General features: G+C 54.2%; 5 protein-coding genes across 5 annotated transcripts; 4 read left to right on the top strand and 1 right to left on the bottom strand.

The window, feature by feature from the left end:
• Positions 1 to 26: 26 nt before the first annotated feature.
• On the top strand, positions 27 to 212 carry PG985_008120 (uncharacterized protein; the record flags this gene model as incomplete). Its single annotated transcript, XM_066827888.1, has 1 exon — positions 27 to 212. One exon carries the CDS (start codon positions 27 to 29, stop codon positions 210 to 212), a length of 186 nt encoding a protein of 61 aa, XP_066682800.1.
• Positions 213 to 747: 535 nt separating this feature from the next.
• Positions 748 to 1,914, bottom strand: PG985_008119 (Esterase lipase thioesterase; the record flags this gene model as incomplete). The annotated part of the gene is made up of 1 exon (XM_066827887.1): positions 748 to 1,914. One exon carries the CDS (start codon positions 1,912 to 1,914, stop codon positions 748 to 750), a length of 1,167 nt encoding a protein of 388 aa, XP_066682799.1.
• A 2,337-nt stretch (positions 1,915 to 4,251) lies between these two features.
• On the top strand, positions 4,252 to 6,071 carry PG985_008118 (cytochrome P450; the record flags this gene model as incomplete). The annotated part of the gene is made up of 4 exons (XM_066827886.1): positions 4,252 to 5,022; positions 5,089 to 5,458; positions 5,539 to 5,802; positions 5,908 to 6,071. The coding sequence occupies 4 exons, from the start codon at positions 4,252 to 4,254 to the stop codon at positions 6,069 to 6,071; spliced, it is 1,569 nt and encodes a 522-aa protein (XP_066682798.1).
• Positions 6,072 to 8,908: 2,837 nt separating this feature from the next.
• Positions 8,909 to 9,256, top strand: PG985_008117 (uncharacterized protein; the record flags this gene model as incomplete). Its single annotated transcript, XM_066827885.1, has 1 exon — positions 8,909 to 9,256. One exon carries the CDS (start codon positions 8,909 to 8,911, stop codon positions 9,254 to 9,256), a length of 348 nt encoding a protein of 115 aa, XP_066682797.1.
• Positions 9,257 to 9,585: 329 nt separating this feature from the next.
• PG985_008116 (WD domain-containing protein) lies at positions 9,586 to 15,257 on the top strand (the record flags this gene model as incomplete). The annotated part of the gene is made up of 10 exons (XM_066827884.1): positions 9,586 to 9,790; positions 9,885 to 10,130; positions 10,600 to 11,060; positions 11,120 to 11,273; positions 11,466 to 11,561; positions 11,649 to 11,893; positions 12,446 to 12,480; positions 12,704 to 13,482; positions 13,553 to 13,595; positions 13,670 to 15,257. 10 exons carry the CDS (start codon positions 9,586 to 9,588, stop codon positions 15,255 to 15,257), a joined length of 3,852 nt encoding a protein of 1,283 aa, XP_066682796.1.
• Between the last annotated feature and the right edge of the window lie 558 nt (positions 15,258 to 15,815).

The raw sequence follows: 15,815 nt of genomic DNA, 5'->3' as shown, positions 1-15,815 counted from the left end.
AGGGCCGTGTCAAAACGCACAAGCCGATGGGCTACCGTCTGGTGGAGAGCACCCGGTCCAGGAACCCTGGCCTCAAGTTCGACGGTAGTCACCGCACCCGCATTCTCAAGGTGGATCCTCAGGCCAGCGTTTCCATGGCTAAGCCCAACGTCCTGACGAGCCTTCCTTACCCCTGTTGGCCACGCAGACTTCACCAGATGGTTGGCACGTAGCGTGGCAGTAGATGAACCATACTGAATACTACATACCTCTGAACCAACTGTACCTGCGCGTTTCCACACCCCCGCATTAAATGCCGTGAATCTTGGATGCACGTCTTGAAGCGAAGAGAAGCTTCTTTCCAAACCTACACAGCAACATTTCTGCTGTAAAGGTAGTAGAAGTATGGCTGGCTCCCGGGTGACTTGACTGTCTCACTGAGTCCCAGTCAGTTTCTCGGGAGAAGGCTCTCATACCCGTCGTAAGGGAGACTTTAACACCCACGCTTGCAACTCTATTGTTCATTTTGTGCCCTCTAAGACTCGTTAACTGGGATACCTTTTTTATTATTTCTTGAATGCCGTGTGGCCGAAAGAGACTCTTTTGAGAATGTAGAATGAACGAGTGACTGAATACAAACAACTCCCAAGCATCCCTTGACGGCGATAGGGGCCGGATAAAAACCCTCCTTCCAATGAAAGAGGGAAACCGTTCCTCCATGTCCGACTACACGAAAAGAAAAGGAAAAAGAAAAGAAAGAAATACCAGTTATGCTTCCTGTTTCTCGGCCGCCGCGAACCGTTTCTTCATCCAACGCACCCGATTATCCTGGAAGTCCTTGGAGACCTTCTCTTCGGGCAATATGGCCCAGTATCCATGGGGAGCCCCTTTCACCAGCCGGAACTCACAGTCCTTCCTTTCCTTGTTCTTGAATCGGACCACGATTTCTGTATCCGTGCCATCAGGAAGGTCGGGCATTCCATAACGCCTCATGAAACTGATCAGATCAGCACACGTTGGGTCCATATCCCCCACGTCAGCAGCAATGGGGGGCAGTTGAGCGATTTCTTCGTCGGTTGCGTCAATCGGGGCAATGTACTTGTGGTATTTGATGCCCTCCTTGCCCCCCTTGCCCTCCTTGTCGTCCTTGCCCTCCTCGTTTTTCTCTGGCAGTATTATTGGCTTCCACATCCCCTCGCACTCTTTGAGGTTGAGGTAAGGGCAAGGCTCATCAAGACGTTTCATAGACTCTGAGTCGCAACGCGGGTTCAACGGAGCGGCTTCTAGGTACAATCCACATAGCTCCGGCTTATTAGAATCCTCACTGTCGATGTTCATGAATGCAGCACCGCAGGCAAGCGTGCCGCCAGCCGACGCTCCGTACAGTATCACCTTCCGCGTGTCAAACTCGTAACCGGAATTGTTCCAGACCCAGAGCATGGCTTCGTAGCAATCTCTGGCGAGGTCGTCGCCGCTGGCATCAGGTGTTCTTTCGTACTCAACGCTGAAGATGACCGCACTGAGCTCCTTGACCCATCTTTTCGCATTCATATGGGGCCCAACATGTCGGCTGGAGCCTGCGAAAGCGCCTCCGTGGAGGAAAATGATACAAGGTCGTTCCGCGTCTTTGATTGCGGGATTGGGAGGAGGCGATATAATAGTGACTTTTATATCGCCTGTTCTAGGTGACGAACGCGGGAACTCTTTTTCGTCGATCTTGAAGAAACCCTTCCTTTCCTGCTCCTCAAGACTTTCCTTGGCCGTGTCCTCCCCTCCCTTTCTGATTCCACGGATGTCCTCGAGAGTGTTTTCGTACGAATATACAAGTTCGACTCCATCCTTTTTGGCTTGCTCAAGTTTGGCATCCTTCCGGTTCTGCAACTCCTTGGCAAACGCGACCGTATATTTGGGGCCCGGATTCTTGAGATACGACATACTTGAGAAAGAGGTGCTTTGCAGGAATACACGACTTGTCGGGGAATACTTGACTCAGATAACGTGGTGGAAGCTGGGTATGGTGAAATGATCTCAGACGATCTGGGTCGTATGCAAGTGATGAATGACTATGGCACTTCTGAAGACTTCGCCTTTCTCCTCCTCGGATGTGAAGGCATATTGGTGGCTTATATGCACTTATGCTCGACTCCTTCGGAATTCTATTCTTCTGATAACGGCCGTTACGTTCGAATATGTTCGGGAATGTGTCTCTGGAATTCGCTTCATCGGTTGGGTCGTGATCGATATCGGTTGTTGTTTGCGTATATAACCGGGAGACGTGGTGCCGGGGGATGGATGGAGGAATGACGGAGGAGATTTACGGACTCGAATATGGCTTCATGGAATGGGCATCCTCGCTTCTACGTCGTGGGAAGGAGGAATTCACTTGCCAGTGTCAACCTTGACGATGTTGGTATCTTTGAGGCAAGCAATCCAGGAATATCACAAAAAGAATTTATGACATCCTCTCATGCCGGCACCAGGCATGCCAACATGGACAAGCCCCAGGCGGTTGTCTATCATTTCCATCTTGATGTCCAAACAGAAACAGAATGTAAAAGACAAATACAGAAAGAATGGTCGCTTCAACGCAAATCAACCCCGAGTGTCTGCCCCAGAACCATCACAGAAGTCACGCGTGGTTGTAACAAGGAAAATTGGTGGCCCAATCTGATCTTTCCTTCCTTCTTGTCTTTGAACCGCGAGACAAGAGCAGAGTGAGGGGCCTCCAATGTGCCGTCGTGATGTGTCGATCACTGACACTACGTAGCTCGTCTACAGTACCACGACTTCTAAAAATACTAGCCTCCGCCCCCCAACCACCTTTTCTCCGGCCGTGCGGACAGGCCGTCATGCTCACCTCGAGAGCGTTTTGCTCTCGGGGTGCCAGTCTGGACTCAAATAGCCACCCAGGACGGCGCCCGAAGAAGTTATCTTGGACGTTTCTTAGGTCCTCTGCAGGAACAAATCCCCAAGGATCTAGGCAAGTGATAATTATCTAAGCGCCCGCGGCCTCGTCCCTATCTGTTGGTATCACCAGTTCAGGGGCTACCGACAACGCCAAAAAGGGGCGTCACGTGCGCGTAGCGCACGGGCCATTAGCTCCTTCGTACGATGGATCTGATGGGCAACGCCGTAGTAGATACGTTGATCATCGGGCAAATCTACATCACCAGACTCAAATCACCTAGGTACACGGCCCATTCAACACTATCCTTAGAACCTACTTTATGACGCCTCAACGTCCATCAGGCAACTAACTACATCGCTGCGTGTTCCTTAGTAATAGAAACATTAGCAATTGAAGCGATGTACATATGCTGCAGTGATATGCAGGCTCTGCGGAGAAATCGGCAAATAAGGTAATCGCCGTTCCGTCAGCGCATAAGCGGTACGTGGCGTAGATTCCCGCGCACGATTAGCCACAGGCGTTCATAAGAAGGAGAGATTGTTCAGACTGCCCAATTTGGCAAAAGGTCGGACGGAGTCGACAGTGGAGGCAAGGAGGATCTATGCCCGACGGAGACCCACTGCCCACTCCGGGCGTCCGTTGGCAAGATTACTCATCCGCCCGCCCATGTCCCGGACTCCGCTTACGCAATGCGAGCCAAGTAATTAACCCTGACAGACTCGCAGAACCAAGTCCAGCCACAGAAAGTAGGCAAAACGTCTTGTGCGCCAAACAAGAAGGGCTGCCTGGGCAGTTGACATCATCGTTGCAATGTGACATGTCGCTAAAATGGATGATGCTGCCAAACCAATTGTTGGCTCAAAGGGGATGCTGGTACCCTTATTAGTGCCAACCACAGGGATTGCTGGACCAATGGTCTTTGTTCGCTTTCGCATTGCTGGTAGCGCAGGGATGGTACAGCTTTACCGAGAGGAGCCGTTGGGCCTGCGTCGCGGGGAGAGGCCACAGCCACCACGAACACCGCATAGTAGTAGCTCGGCCTCGGGCTCGGAGCAACAGGACAGTCGTATTATTATGGGAAAGAGTTTCATCCGTCATACATATAGGTGCATCGATTTCCCTCATTTATTGTTATTCGGGCCCAGCAACTAAATCGATTACTTGCGGTTGCGCCCATACTATCCTCCCACGGTTTCAGCAACAGAAGGTGTCGGGCGAATGACAGACAAACCAACTCTACCTACCCATGGTGCCAGAAACCCCCTTGCTTGATTTCACTCCAACTCTACAGGTGCACACACCAAATTCCCCAATAAACTCGCAGCACACGCACACAACATAAGATAGACCTGCCCATCACCATCATGGGCTTTCTCAACACGGCCAGCGTGACGATAGTCACCTCTCGCCAGCTCGTCTTGGGGCTCCTCTTCGCCCTGTTCTTGGTCTGGACGTCCCGGAGCGTCAACCTCTACCTGGCGCGGCGGCGCTTCAAGCAAGAACATGGGTGCCAGCCGGTGCGCAAGTGGTTCTACAACCGGGACCCGATCCTGGGCCTCGACGCCATCTTCAACATGATCCAGCGGGGCAACGCCGGCCAGGTGCTCGACTGGGTGCAGTGGCGCAACCAGACCTACGGCCCCACCTTCGGCACCCGCATGGGCATGCACCTGCCGCGCTGGCTGGGCGGCGGCGCGGGCGGGTACGCCTTCTCGACGTCGGACCCGGAGAACATCAAGGCCGTGCTCGCGACGCGCTTCAAGGACTTCGGCCACGGCAGCACGCGCACGGGGCCCTTTGGCCCCCTGCTCGGCCACGGCATCTTCGTCGTCGACGGTGCGCGCTGGCACGAGTCCCGCGCCCTGCTGCGGCCCAATTTCGCGCGCGAGCAGATCGCCGACCTCGAGTCGCTCGAGCGCCACCTGTCTCTCTTCTTGTCGCTGATTCCACGAAGCGGCGACGTCACCGTCGACCTCAAGACGCTCTTCTTTCGGTTGACTATGGACACGGCCTCCGAGTTCCTGTTCGGGACCTCGGTCGACTCGCTGCGCGCGCTCAAGGAGAGCGGCGGTCTCGGGGTCGACGACGATAAGACGTCCGACTCGGCCTTTTCCGAGGCCATGAACGACGCGCAGGTCGACATCCTCCTGCGGACCCGGCTTTAGTGGTTCTACCACCTGACGTCGCACCCCCGCGGCAAGGCGGCGGTGAATTTCGTGCATGCGTACGTGGACCGATTCGTGGACGAGGCGGTGCGGCAGCGCGAGGCCCTGGACCTCGAGAAGGGCAACAGCGGCACTACTACTACCTCTGGTGGGGAGAAGTACGTCTTTCTCCGTGAGCTGGCCAAGGCGACCAAGGACCGTCGGGTGCTCCGCGACGAGCTGCTCAATATCCTGCTGGCGGGCCGCGATACCACGGCCTCGCTGCTGTCCAACTTCTTCTTTGTGTTGGCGAAGCGGCCTGATGTCTGGGCTAAGCTGAAGACGGAGGTGGCGGGGCTCGAGGGCAGGGCGCCGACGTACGAGACGTTGAAGGGTTTAAAGTACGTTAAGTACTGTCTGAACGAATGTGAGTCCCCCTCTCCCTTATTCCTCTTTCCCCTTTACCCCCGGAGACGTAGCTAATCCAGGAGTGACACGCTCACACAGCCCTCCGCACCCACCCCGTCGTCCCCCTCAACAACAAACAGGCCATACGCGACACGTTACTGCCCCGCGGCGGCGGCCCCGACGGGCAGTCCCCCGTCTTCGTGCCCAAGGGCACCGTCGTCGGCTGGTCCTGCTACGTGCTGCACCGGAAGCCAGAGTACTACGGCGACGACGCCGACGAGTTCCGCCCCGAGCGCTGGGAGAGGCTGCGGCCGAGCTGGGAGTACCTGCCGTTCAACGGGGGGCCGCGGATTTGTGTTGGACGTAAGTTTCCTTTTTCCTTCCTCCGTATCTCGGTTACCTCCCTTGTCTCACTTGCGCCCCTTTTCTATGCAATACAACGGAAAGCTAACATCTATGCTTGTAAAGAACAATACGCCTTGACCGAGGCGGCGTACGTGACGATCCGCCTCGTCCAGGAGTTCGAGCACATCGAGAGCCGCGACCCTGGCCCGTGGGTGGAGAGTATAGGGTTGACGGTGTCCCCTAAGAACGGCACCAAGGTCGGCTTGTATCGGGCTTCTTCATCTTGAGGGCTTATGTCGGAGAAAACCAATACTTGTTTTTTGGCACATATTGAACGAGCAGCAGAGATACATTCGGTTGGAGTCTTTGCGGATACCCCTCTTAATGAGTTCACAGTTTAATGGTAATATGAGAGTTTTCAATCATTCTCACGTGCATTGCATATTTCAGGAGGTAATCGGGGGACATTAGTCCAGGCGGTATTGATGTGGTATTGAGCATTTCTTGACATCAACACTCAGCCCCTGCCCCTAATACCAAACCTAACGAACTTCTGGTACTGGTGCCCCATCCAGCTTGAAGTACCCAGGCTGCAGCGTTTGGAAGACCCGGCTCGGGTCGTACCTCTCCGCGACCCTCTTCAGCTTGGCCTTGTTCTCCGCCCCGTAGCTCGCCACGACATCCTGGAATTGGCTGGCGTAGTTCATGTACACCCACTCGCTGTCCACCCCCAACTTCCTGGATTCCTCTTTGATCTGCCGGTTGATCTCGGACATGGTCTGGTACACCACCTCGTCGTCCCGGGCGTTCGTCCACGAGCAGACCAGCTCCATGATGTGCCGCGGTCCGCCGCCCCCGCCGGCCGCGTCCAGCCCCATCGGGTTCCCGCCGTTCCGTCGGCTGCCTTGGAGCGATCCATCGGTGATGTGTTGCCACACGAGGCCCGGGAAGACCCCCTCCACGCCGACCAGCGCGCCTATGTTGTCGTAGAAGATTTCGATCGTGCGGGCGGCCATAGCGTGCGACGCCCTGACGCTGAGCGCGTAGGTCACTTGGCGCTCGCCGTAGGTGTTGTTGTCCTCGTTGTCGATGACGTACTGCGCGTGGCCCCGCGTCTTGGTGGTGTCCGACACGGCGTCGATCCGGTAGAAGTCAGAGAGGATGGGGGCGTCCGCCCCCTTGGCGAGAGGGGCGCCGTACCACAGCTCGCCCAGGGCCAGCTTCTGGCCGTCTCTGTTGATGAAGACGACCCAGCTCCCGGCTTTGGGGTCCTGGGCGGAGTTGAGGGTCAGGTCGACGTAGGCTTTGGCAACCTGGGGGAAGGCGGCCTCGGGGAAGGTGCGGGTGCCGCCGAAGAGCAGGTCGCCGGGTAGAGGTTTGGTTTGGTAGTTGAAACCGACGACAATGCCGAAGTTGTTGCCGCCGCCTTGGAGGGCCCAGAAAAGGTCTGGGTATTGGGTTGGGCTGGCATTAACGATGAGGCCAGAGGCGGTGACGACCTGTTCAGGTGTCAGTGTGCAGTAGTAAACTTGATGAGTTTTGGAGGGAGATCCAAGTGATATACTACTTGAAAAGTACACTCACGTCGAAGCTGGCGACATTGTCACAGACCAACCCGTATTGGTTCGAGAGGAAAGACAAACCGCCTCCTAAGGTCAAGCCGCCCACACCGATATCGCCGATGCGCCCCGCGAGGACGGTCACGTCGGTGGTATTCAGAGCCGAGAGCACGCGACCCCATGTGTTCCCGGGCTGTACTGCTACCGTTTTCTTGTCGGGCGCAAGCTCGATCCCCTTGAGGTTCTCGAAGGAGACGGTGATGCCGCCTTCGATGCCGGACGCGCCCGCGAAGGGCGCGTGGCCGCCGCTCTTCACGGCAAACGGACATTGCGACAGGCGTGACACTAGCACCAAGACCGACACAGCCGAAGGAGTCGACGGGCGGAAGACGCAGTATGGTTTGACGTCGTTGAGCAACTGGGACCAGTATGAGGTGGTAAAGGCAGTGTACTGCGACTCTCCGCGATACGTAATCGCGTCAGATCCGTATACGAACTGTAACGAGTTGCACTGGAAGAGATGAATCAGTCGATAGGACAAGACGTATACGAAGAGGCGCACTCACGGCTGTGTGGCAGGCGGAGTTGGAAGAGCGCCCGGCTAATGAAGCCAGCTCGGGTAGGGCCGAGAGGTTCACCCCCTGTCCGATCAGAGCTTGGGTGACATTGAAGTTGGCCGGCTCGAACGTTTGACTCTTGGCGCCAACGGCCAAGGCCGCGAGGAGAAAAGTGCAAAGCGCCATAGGATGAGAATATCCCAACTGGTATTGTGTGAAAGGGATAGATGATGGATGCATAACGGGTAATCTACCGGTACCAACAATCTCGCAATCTACTGGGAGTCGCATCCTATTAATACATGGGCTGTACATGCGGGTTACCCCCGTGCTGCAAGCCGGATGTCGGGTTCAGTCGCTCATGCAGGGGTCCTCACCGACCAGATGTCCCAAGTCCCTCACCTTATGAATACCGCTTGCCATGCACGCATAACAGAATCCTGGTACATACATGAAATACCCCACCCACCCCAATATCTCCCCTCATTGTTGGACATGTTATCTCGTTGGAAATCTCGATAGTGTTTGCTACGACTGACCTGATTCCAATGCAGGCCGACGGTTTACCTGCCTAATTCGGAGGTTCAAGCTGCATCCCTTGCTTTGGATTTCTCCATCTCCGTAGGGCAGTGAAGCGGAACCCAGCCGTCAGGTAACGGGCCGGGTTCTCGAGGCTTGCTGGTAGCTGCAATGTGATGTTGAAATGCAACAATAGGGCCGATGAACCATCCCCCTGGGATGACTGTGTGCTCCAAGACTCTTTGGTTTCTAAATTACGGAAAGTAGGATATGACCCGGTTCCCTTACCAATTTGATCTATCAATTTCTCTGCCATGTATATGACACGACTGGGCGCATGTGGGCACTAGTCCGATGTTACGCAATTCTCCCGTGGTGCTGGTTTCGAGCCAAAAAGTGCTCTGATGCTTCATTCTCATTCTCATGATCCATCACCTCGGAATACTGCTAGCTGTTTCACCCGAATAGAAAACACCATTATCATCCATCATGTCGGCCATTATGCGCACCTCGTTTCTGGGCGCATCCATTGCCATGATGGTCATCACGACCCTTGTCACCGGTATCCGGACCGCGATCATGGTGCAAAAAGGGGTCTGGTTCCACTGGGACGACCTGTGGCTCGCCCTTGGCTACGTGCTGTTCATGTTGGTGGCGGGGGCCTACGCCGTCAACGCGGAGCTCTTCTTCCGCGTGCAGGATGCGGTAGAGGGCCGGTCCCCGATGTACGCCGCCATGAACGAGGACCTTTTCCGCGTGCATGGGGTCGTGCTCTTCACCAGCCCTGGGCTGTGGTTTACGCTGTGGAGTGTCAAGTTCTCCCTCCTGGCCTTGTAGAAGAGGCTCATGGTGCAGGTCCCTTTCTATATTCGGATATGGTGGTGCGTGGTCGTGTTCTGTGTATTGGTGAGATTTCACATCCCGTCCGTCGAGAGACAAGCTGACTGACTGGTTTCCGGGGCAGTCTTTGGTCACGAGTTTTTCGATACATATCACCACGTGCCAGCCAGTCACCAACTGGTTTGTCCCACAGGGCTGCGATAATACTACGCATTGGTCCGTTGTCAGCATTTGGCAAGCCTATAGTGTTGATGTTGCCACAGATCTAATGGGTGTGTAGAATATTCTATGCCTTTCATTCTTGAGCCGCCGCTGATCTGCCCATGATGACAGTTATGTTCCTGCCACTTGGCATGATTCGAAACTTGCAAATGCCAATTCTCAGGAAGCTCAGCCTGGGGGTCCTGTTTGGTCTCGGTGTCTTGGTCATAATCACCGCCACCATCCGGGTGGTGCAGATTGGACAGATAGAGGGCGTGCGCCCGTCCCTCGTCTGGTTGGCGACCTGGAGCACTATTGAATCGTCCGTTGGTATGTCACGATCATCCTGACTGTACTCCCGAATCCTCCTGATAAGGCCACGTTGGTACGTCCAATCTATTTCTCGTCTGCTAACGGGATGCAGCTGTCATTGTTGGGTGCGGACCGGGCCTTTATCGCAAAGCCAGAGACATCCGAAAGGCACACCGAGCGCATGAGAACCAAGAAGTCTCCAAGACTATGATGGGAGACAACCCCGAGAGGAGCGCGCGAAGCAGATTCCCTGTCGTCAACGACGTCCCACTCACAACATACTCTGTCACTTCTATGAGTGGCTCCAGAAACGGGAATGCGGGAGATAGCGAGGAGGATTTGGTGAGAAAGGAGCCGGGTGAGAGAATCTCTGCGACGAAATCAGTACTGGCGAGCTAGCCTGCCGTAGAGTTCGACAGTAGCCAGGACTTCAACTTTTACCCGTGACACAGGCAATTACACTGCATTTCTGCTCACAAAATAACCCTTTTTCTTACCTCACAGAAGAATCACCCACAAGTCAGATCAAGCATCTATTAATGCTGAGTAGAAGATGTTGCAGCAATTTGAAGTCCAGTCGGGACCGGGGGTTATCAGGAGTTCCGACGACGCAAGGAGGTTCCAGAAATATTACGATGAGCTCATGTTGGTGCCACCAGGGATACAACCTGGTGTCCGTCGTCCCGTTGATAGTAGGCGGTCTGCACGCTGGCTGACAAACGCCTCGGGGTACACAGGACGCCAAATCTCTTCCCAAAGTCCTTGTCGGTCACTTGTCCGAGAACATTTCTCTTTGTTTATTTTCCCCAAATTGCTACAACATCAAGACCGCGGCCAAACGCGTCTGATATTCCCTATGTCTCTTGAACTTACTCGAACCTCTTTTCTGACTGCCTCCATTGTGCTTGTTGTCATTACGAGTGTGGTTGCCGGCACGCGCCTCGTCTTCGGTATCCAGAATGGGGTCCGGAACGGGGTTCGGATGCGATGGGACAACGCCTGGCTCATCACAGCCTATTTGCTGTTCATTTCCACGTCCGGATTCCTAGTCGGCAGGTCCGGCATGATATTCCGGTATATTGACGCGAATCGAGGGTTGATCCCAATGTACGAGCGGTGGGAGACGGATGGGCTGCATATCACGAAGCTGCTGTTCTTTGAAACGTTAGGGATGTGGCTGACGCTGTGGTGCGTCAAGTTCTCGCTCTTGTCCTTGTATAAGACCCTTATGGCTCAGGTGCCTTTCTACACCCGACTGTGGTGGGCGGTGGTCATATATTGTGTTTGTGTAAGCCAGAGATGCAGGATGAACTCTCTCCCCAAACCCTCTTACTAAACTACCCCAAGTGTTTTGTCATCACTGTCATTACACAAGTGACTAGCTGCTTGCCTGTTAGCGATTGGTGGACGAAAGGCGGCTGCTCAACTCCGGAGACTTTGGGAAGGTTCTTTATCAGTGTTTGGCAGTCATATGCCGCCGGTGTTACAACTGACCTGCTGGGTACGTCTGTCTCTTCTTCCCTTTCATTGGTTTGCCTGCAGTATTTTTTTCTTGAAGTGAAGCTGACATTCCCCACGGCATACTTAGTCATGTTGTTACCCCTATGCATTATTCGAGGCTTGAAGATGCCGGCGTCAAGGAAGTTGAGCCTCTGCTTGCTCTTCTGTCTGGGGTTGTGTTGTATCATTGCAGCAACCTTTCGAGCTGTACAGCTCGCGGGAGCAAACGGAGGAGCGCCCCCGGATCCACCTTGGCTGGCGCTATGGATCATCATCGAATCATCCGTTGGTAAGTTGCAGCATTTTCGTCCAGTGCGCTTGGTATGATACACTCGTCGGTTTAATAGATGTTAACGCAAGCAACTGCTGTATGTAGCTGTTATGGTGGGCTGTGGTCCGGGTCTCTATCGAAAGGCCAAGTCTGTCAAGAAGTCTCCTTCGACCTTTTCCCTCGAGGCTGGGCGTTATATCAAGCAGGCCGACGACAGTCGCTCCAGGCGAAACGTCAGAAGCAAAGCGCAGCTCCATGGAGGGAACGAGATCCCGCTGGAGCCGTTTCCAGTGGCCACAAGCAGCACATCCGCGAGCCGACATGCAGACGGCGGCAGCAAAGAGGACCTCGTGAGAAAAGGGTCGCGAGGGCAAATCACGGTGACAAGATCAGTCAGGATCAGTCGAACGCAAGAGGATTCAGTAGCTCCTTACCGATTGTAACAGCAGTTGGTCGGATCGGGTGGGGAAACGGCGGGGCTGGTTGGATACAAGGGAAGGCACTTTCCTCTTTCCCGTTGTTGTAGACTCTGACGTCCAGAAATCGGCAGTTGCCCACAATGCCCAAGACGTAGCTTCCCTTTAAAGTGCTCCATTGTCTGCTCCAGGTTTCATATGCCCTGCGCATCAATGCAGCAAGACCGAGATTGGTAGCAAGCCATCTTCAATCCACCTAAGTCTTCAGTTCTTCCAAGTATCATCATCGGGTCTGCTCGTGAGGCCAGGACTGATAGTTGACAGTGTCGCACCGACAACTCGATAGCCAGTCTTTGCAACATCGAGTAGACGACTGTACACAGCATCAGTTCCGATATTTTTCTTGTTCATTCTTTTTTCTGTCTCTGGTTTCATTACTACTGCTATCTTGATCTTGCACTGCACCCCCTGGACCATGGCCTCCAGTCGGACATGTTCGAAGAACATAGTGGAGAACAATTGTGAGTCGGACAGCTCCAGATATGTGTGCCGCCGGCTCAGCTCGGTATCCTCCAACGTGAAGCCCCGTTTGAAGGTTCGAATATCCTCTCGTCCGTGTCTGGCCGACAGAAGCGTCAACGTTCTTCCCAAGACCGAAAATGATCGCCTTTGCGGCGACCTCCTTGATGGAGCCTAGTCATCCTCTGCAAGTTCAAATGGTGATTCACCGGATGAATCGCCAAGTCGTGGCCAAAGGAAGCTCGATCTCACCCCAATAACGCCTGCCACTCTTCCTCGTGTGACAAGTCAGCCTCGCCCAGGCCTGCCTACTTCCTACTGGTCGGACACGGTTCTGACTCGACCCAAGAGACGATCTCAAACCGCAACCAATGCACGACTGCGCGGCACCGGAAGAGTTCACGACCGCTTCGTAACATCTCGAGAGGTCGATACACCTCTTTCAGACCGATTTCGCACCATCAAAGAGCCACACGAGTTATCAGCACAAGAACGTCTCACTCGAACTACCGTAGCCACACCCGACCCCTTTCGCCTACCACCCCGACCAGACTACCTGGCTTTACGAGATCGACGCACGTCACGATCAGACGGGCACAACCAACGCCCACGTAGTACCGTGTTGGCCCTAAGCTCAAGCAATGGCGCAAGTGATATCGAGCGCCAAGTCAGTGCCGGGTCTGTGTGGACCGTCGGCGGCATGCCGCCTGCTGGAGGGTTGGCAGTGGACACTGGGCGAGGCCTGCTCCTCGAAAGTGGCACCAATGCGCCGCTTTACAGGGCACCATTTGCGAGCGGACGGCCAAGGTCAAGTGAAGAGAATGAGAGGCACGAGGCGCGTCTTGCTCACGCTCTCGATATCAACCGCGCCCAGCGTGTTCTGGCTTTTGACAATTTTTCCACTTTCCCTCGATGCAAGAAGAAGGCCCCAGGCCGCCACTTTATTCCCAAGCTCGCCACTACCTGGACTGGAACTGAATGGATCAATGAGGCTTATCCATCTGGTGAGTACCTACCTACCTCCCACCAACACCGACCAACATCAATCAACGTTCATTTTCTAAACAACAACAGATTGTCTGGAAAGCATGCATTCCATTCCCAATGAACCCTTCAGGTAAGTAATTCCGCAATGCGCCGCACGCGAAGAAAAAAAGAAAGAAAAAAATTGACATTGACATCGCACCCCAGGGTTCTTGATGCCACTGGTCTACGAGATGACTACTACTGCTCCGTGATGGCATTCTGTCCAAACTGCGATGTCATTGCAGTTGGTCTTGGCAGTTTCGTGTATGGATGGTCCGAGACATCTGAGGTGTCCCTTCTCAGCAGAGGTCTTCGAGATGGAGCTTGGGTGTCGTCCCTGTCATTCTCGTCGGAGGCCGGACTCAAGTCCATTCTTGCCTGCGGTCGTTCGAATGGCACCGTTAGTCTATTGTCGCTTTTGGACAGTGAGGGCGTTGACGAGCTACCTCCCGTGTTCAAACCCTCGTCTCGGTTCGAGGCTCACCACGCTCGTCCTGTGGCTTCACTGAGCTGGGGCCCAGTTCCTACAACCCGCGCTTCTCTCAATCCCAACAACCCTGGTGTCCCTGTTCAGACAGAAAACCTTCTGGTTGGCGAAGATGTTGGTGACGTTTACTACTACTCGGTTGAGTGGCCTTACCCGTGGGATCCTCCCCAAGGTAATTGGAGAGGAGCCATGACACTGCTCGCTTGCATCAAAGGCCACTCCCAGCAGATATGTGGCCTGGCCTGGTCCCCGGATGGCACCCAGTTTGCAACCGGGGGCAATGACAATCTTTGCTGCCTCTATAACGCAAATGCCATCGCCAACTCAGAGCCTGTGCAAGACGACACTCAGCCAGGTATTTCGACTTTCCAGTGGAGCGCGGCTTCCGAATCATCGACGTTCTCAAGTGATTCAATCGTGGACGAAATGGGAGCCCGAGATGTGATAAATGTCATGGCCCCTGTGAGAAACAGCCGTCCAGCCCCTGCACCGTCAACGGGATCAAACGCTTCTACTACGTCATGGACACCTGCACCACTACGAAGCTCAATACTCTCTCTCGGACTCAACGACAGGAACCAAAACAACCATCTCCCAGCTGCGGCATCACAAGCAACCATCATCTTGCCAAAGATGTATTCACGTGCAGCTGCCTCGAAGGTATGGAGACATCAAGCTGCGGTCAAAGCTTTGGCATTTTGTCCATGGCAGCCCAACTTGCTAGCCACTAGTGGTGGTTCAAGCGACAAGATGATCCATTTCTTCCACACCGCATCCGGTGCCGCTCTTGCAACCATCTCTGTCAGCGCCCAAGTCACAAGCCTCACCTGGAGCAAGACACGTCGTGAGCTTGCAGCCACCTTTGGATACGCCCAACCAGAGCACTCAGTCCGGATAGCGGTCTTCAGCTGGCCGGAATGCACAATGATAGGTTGCGTGCGGTGGAATGGCGAGCACCGAGCTTTGTGCGCCATAGACTATCCGGGAGGCCCCAGAGGTCTACACTCTCAAGAGGACGACGAGAGTGTTTCGCCTTCGCGCACACGAAGAGGTTTCATGAGCAAGTTGCAATCGCGGCGCAAGTCCAAGCCAAAGAGGGATGGATGTCTTGTTGTTGCGGGAAGCGATGAGAGCGTCAAGTTCCACGAGATATGGGGTATGAGCACGGAGGCCTTGAGCACAAGCCTGGGTCCCGGTGCGCTGGGTGGAAGTGACATTCTTGAGATGACGGAAGGCATCGACAAGGAAGGCGAGGTTATACGATGAATGACGGCCGGTTGATATCGTTACGTGAAGATGTGCTCCGTAGTACGAGCCCCGGCTGGGTGACAAGATTGCGCATGCGTTTAGAGAAGCAAGTATCAATGACTTACATAGTTCTTTAGAGAAAGAGGTGAATAGATCGTGATAGTATGTTTACAACTGGCTACATCTTCTAGCTGCGATGCCTTTGGCACTTGTGAGTATGCATTGCCTTCCCAACCGCTCTAACACCCGTCATTGAATTGAGTAACTTCAACTGGCCATTTGATATTTCATGATTGGATGGCGAATGATGCTTCCTGACATCTCAACGGGACACCCGAAACTGAACGGCTCACTAACATGACTAAGGCGCATCACTATCATGGCCATTACGTTTCCCATGGGGACTTAGGGGTATTGTCATGGCAGGATCTACGATGCATCCGATATACTTGCCACTGATGTCATACTACTCATGGTTGGGGGAGGAGATCGACGGGCTATTACTTTTCGCCTGCAATTGGGGCAAAATGTCGCGAAGAGGCAACATATTAATTGATTTACACATGCGACCCTGGG

Source organism: Apiospora marii (assembly GCF_038362585.1).
Source record: "Apiospora marii strain CBS 49790 chromosome Unknown utg000005l_segment0_segment0, whole genome shotgun sequence".
In the NCBI taxonomy this organism is placed as follows: domain Eukaryota; kingdom Fungi; phylum Ascomycota; class Sordariomycetes; order Amphisphaeriales; family Apiosporaceae; genus Apiospora; species Apiospora marii.
Note: the sequence above shows the minus strand (reverse complement) of the source record. Positions and strands in the feature narration are given on the sequence as shown.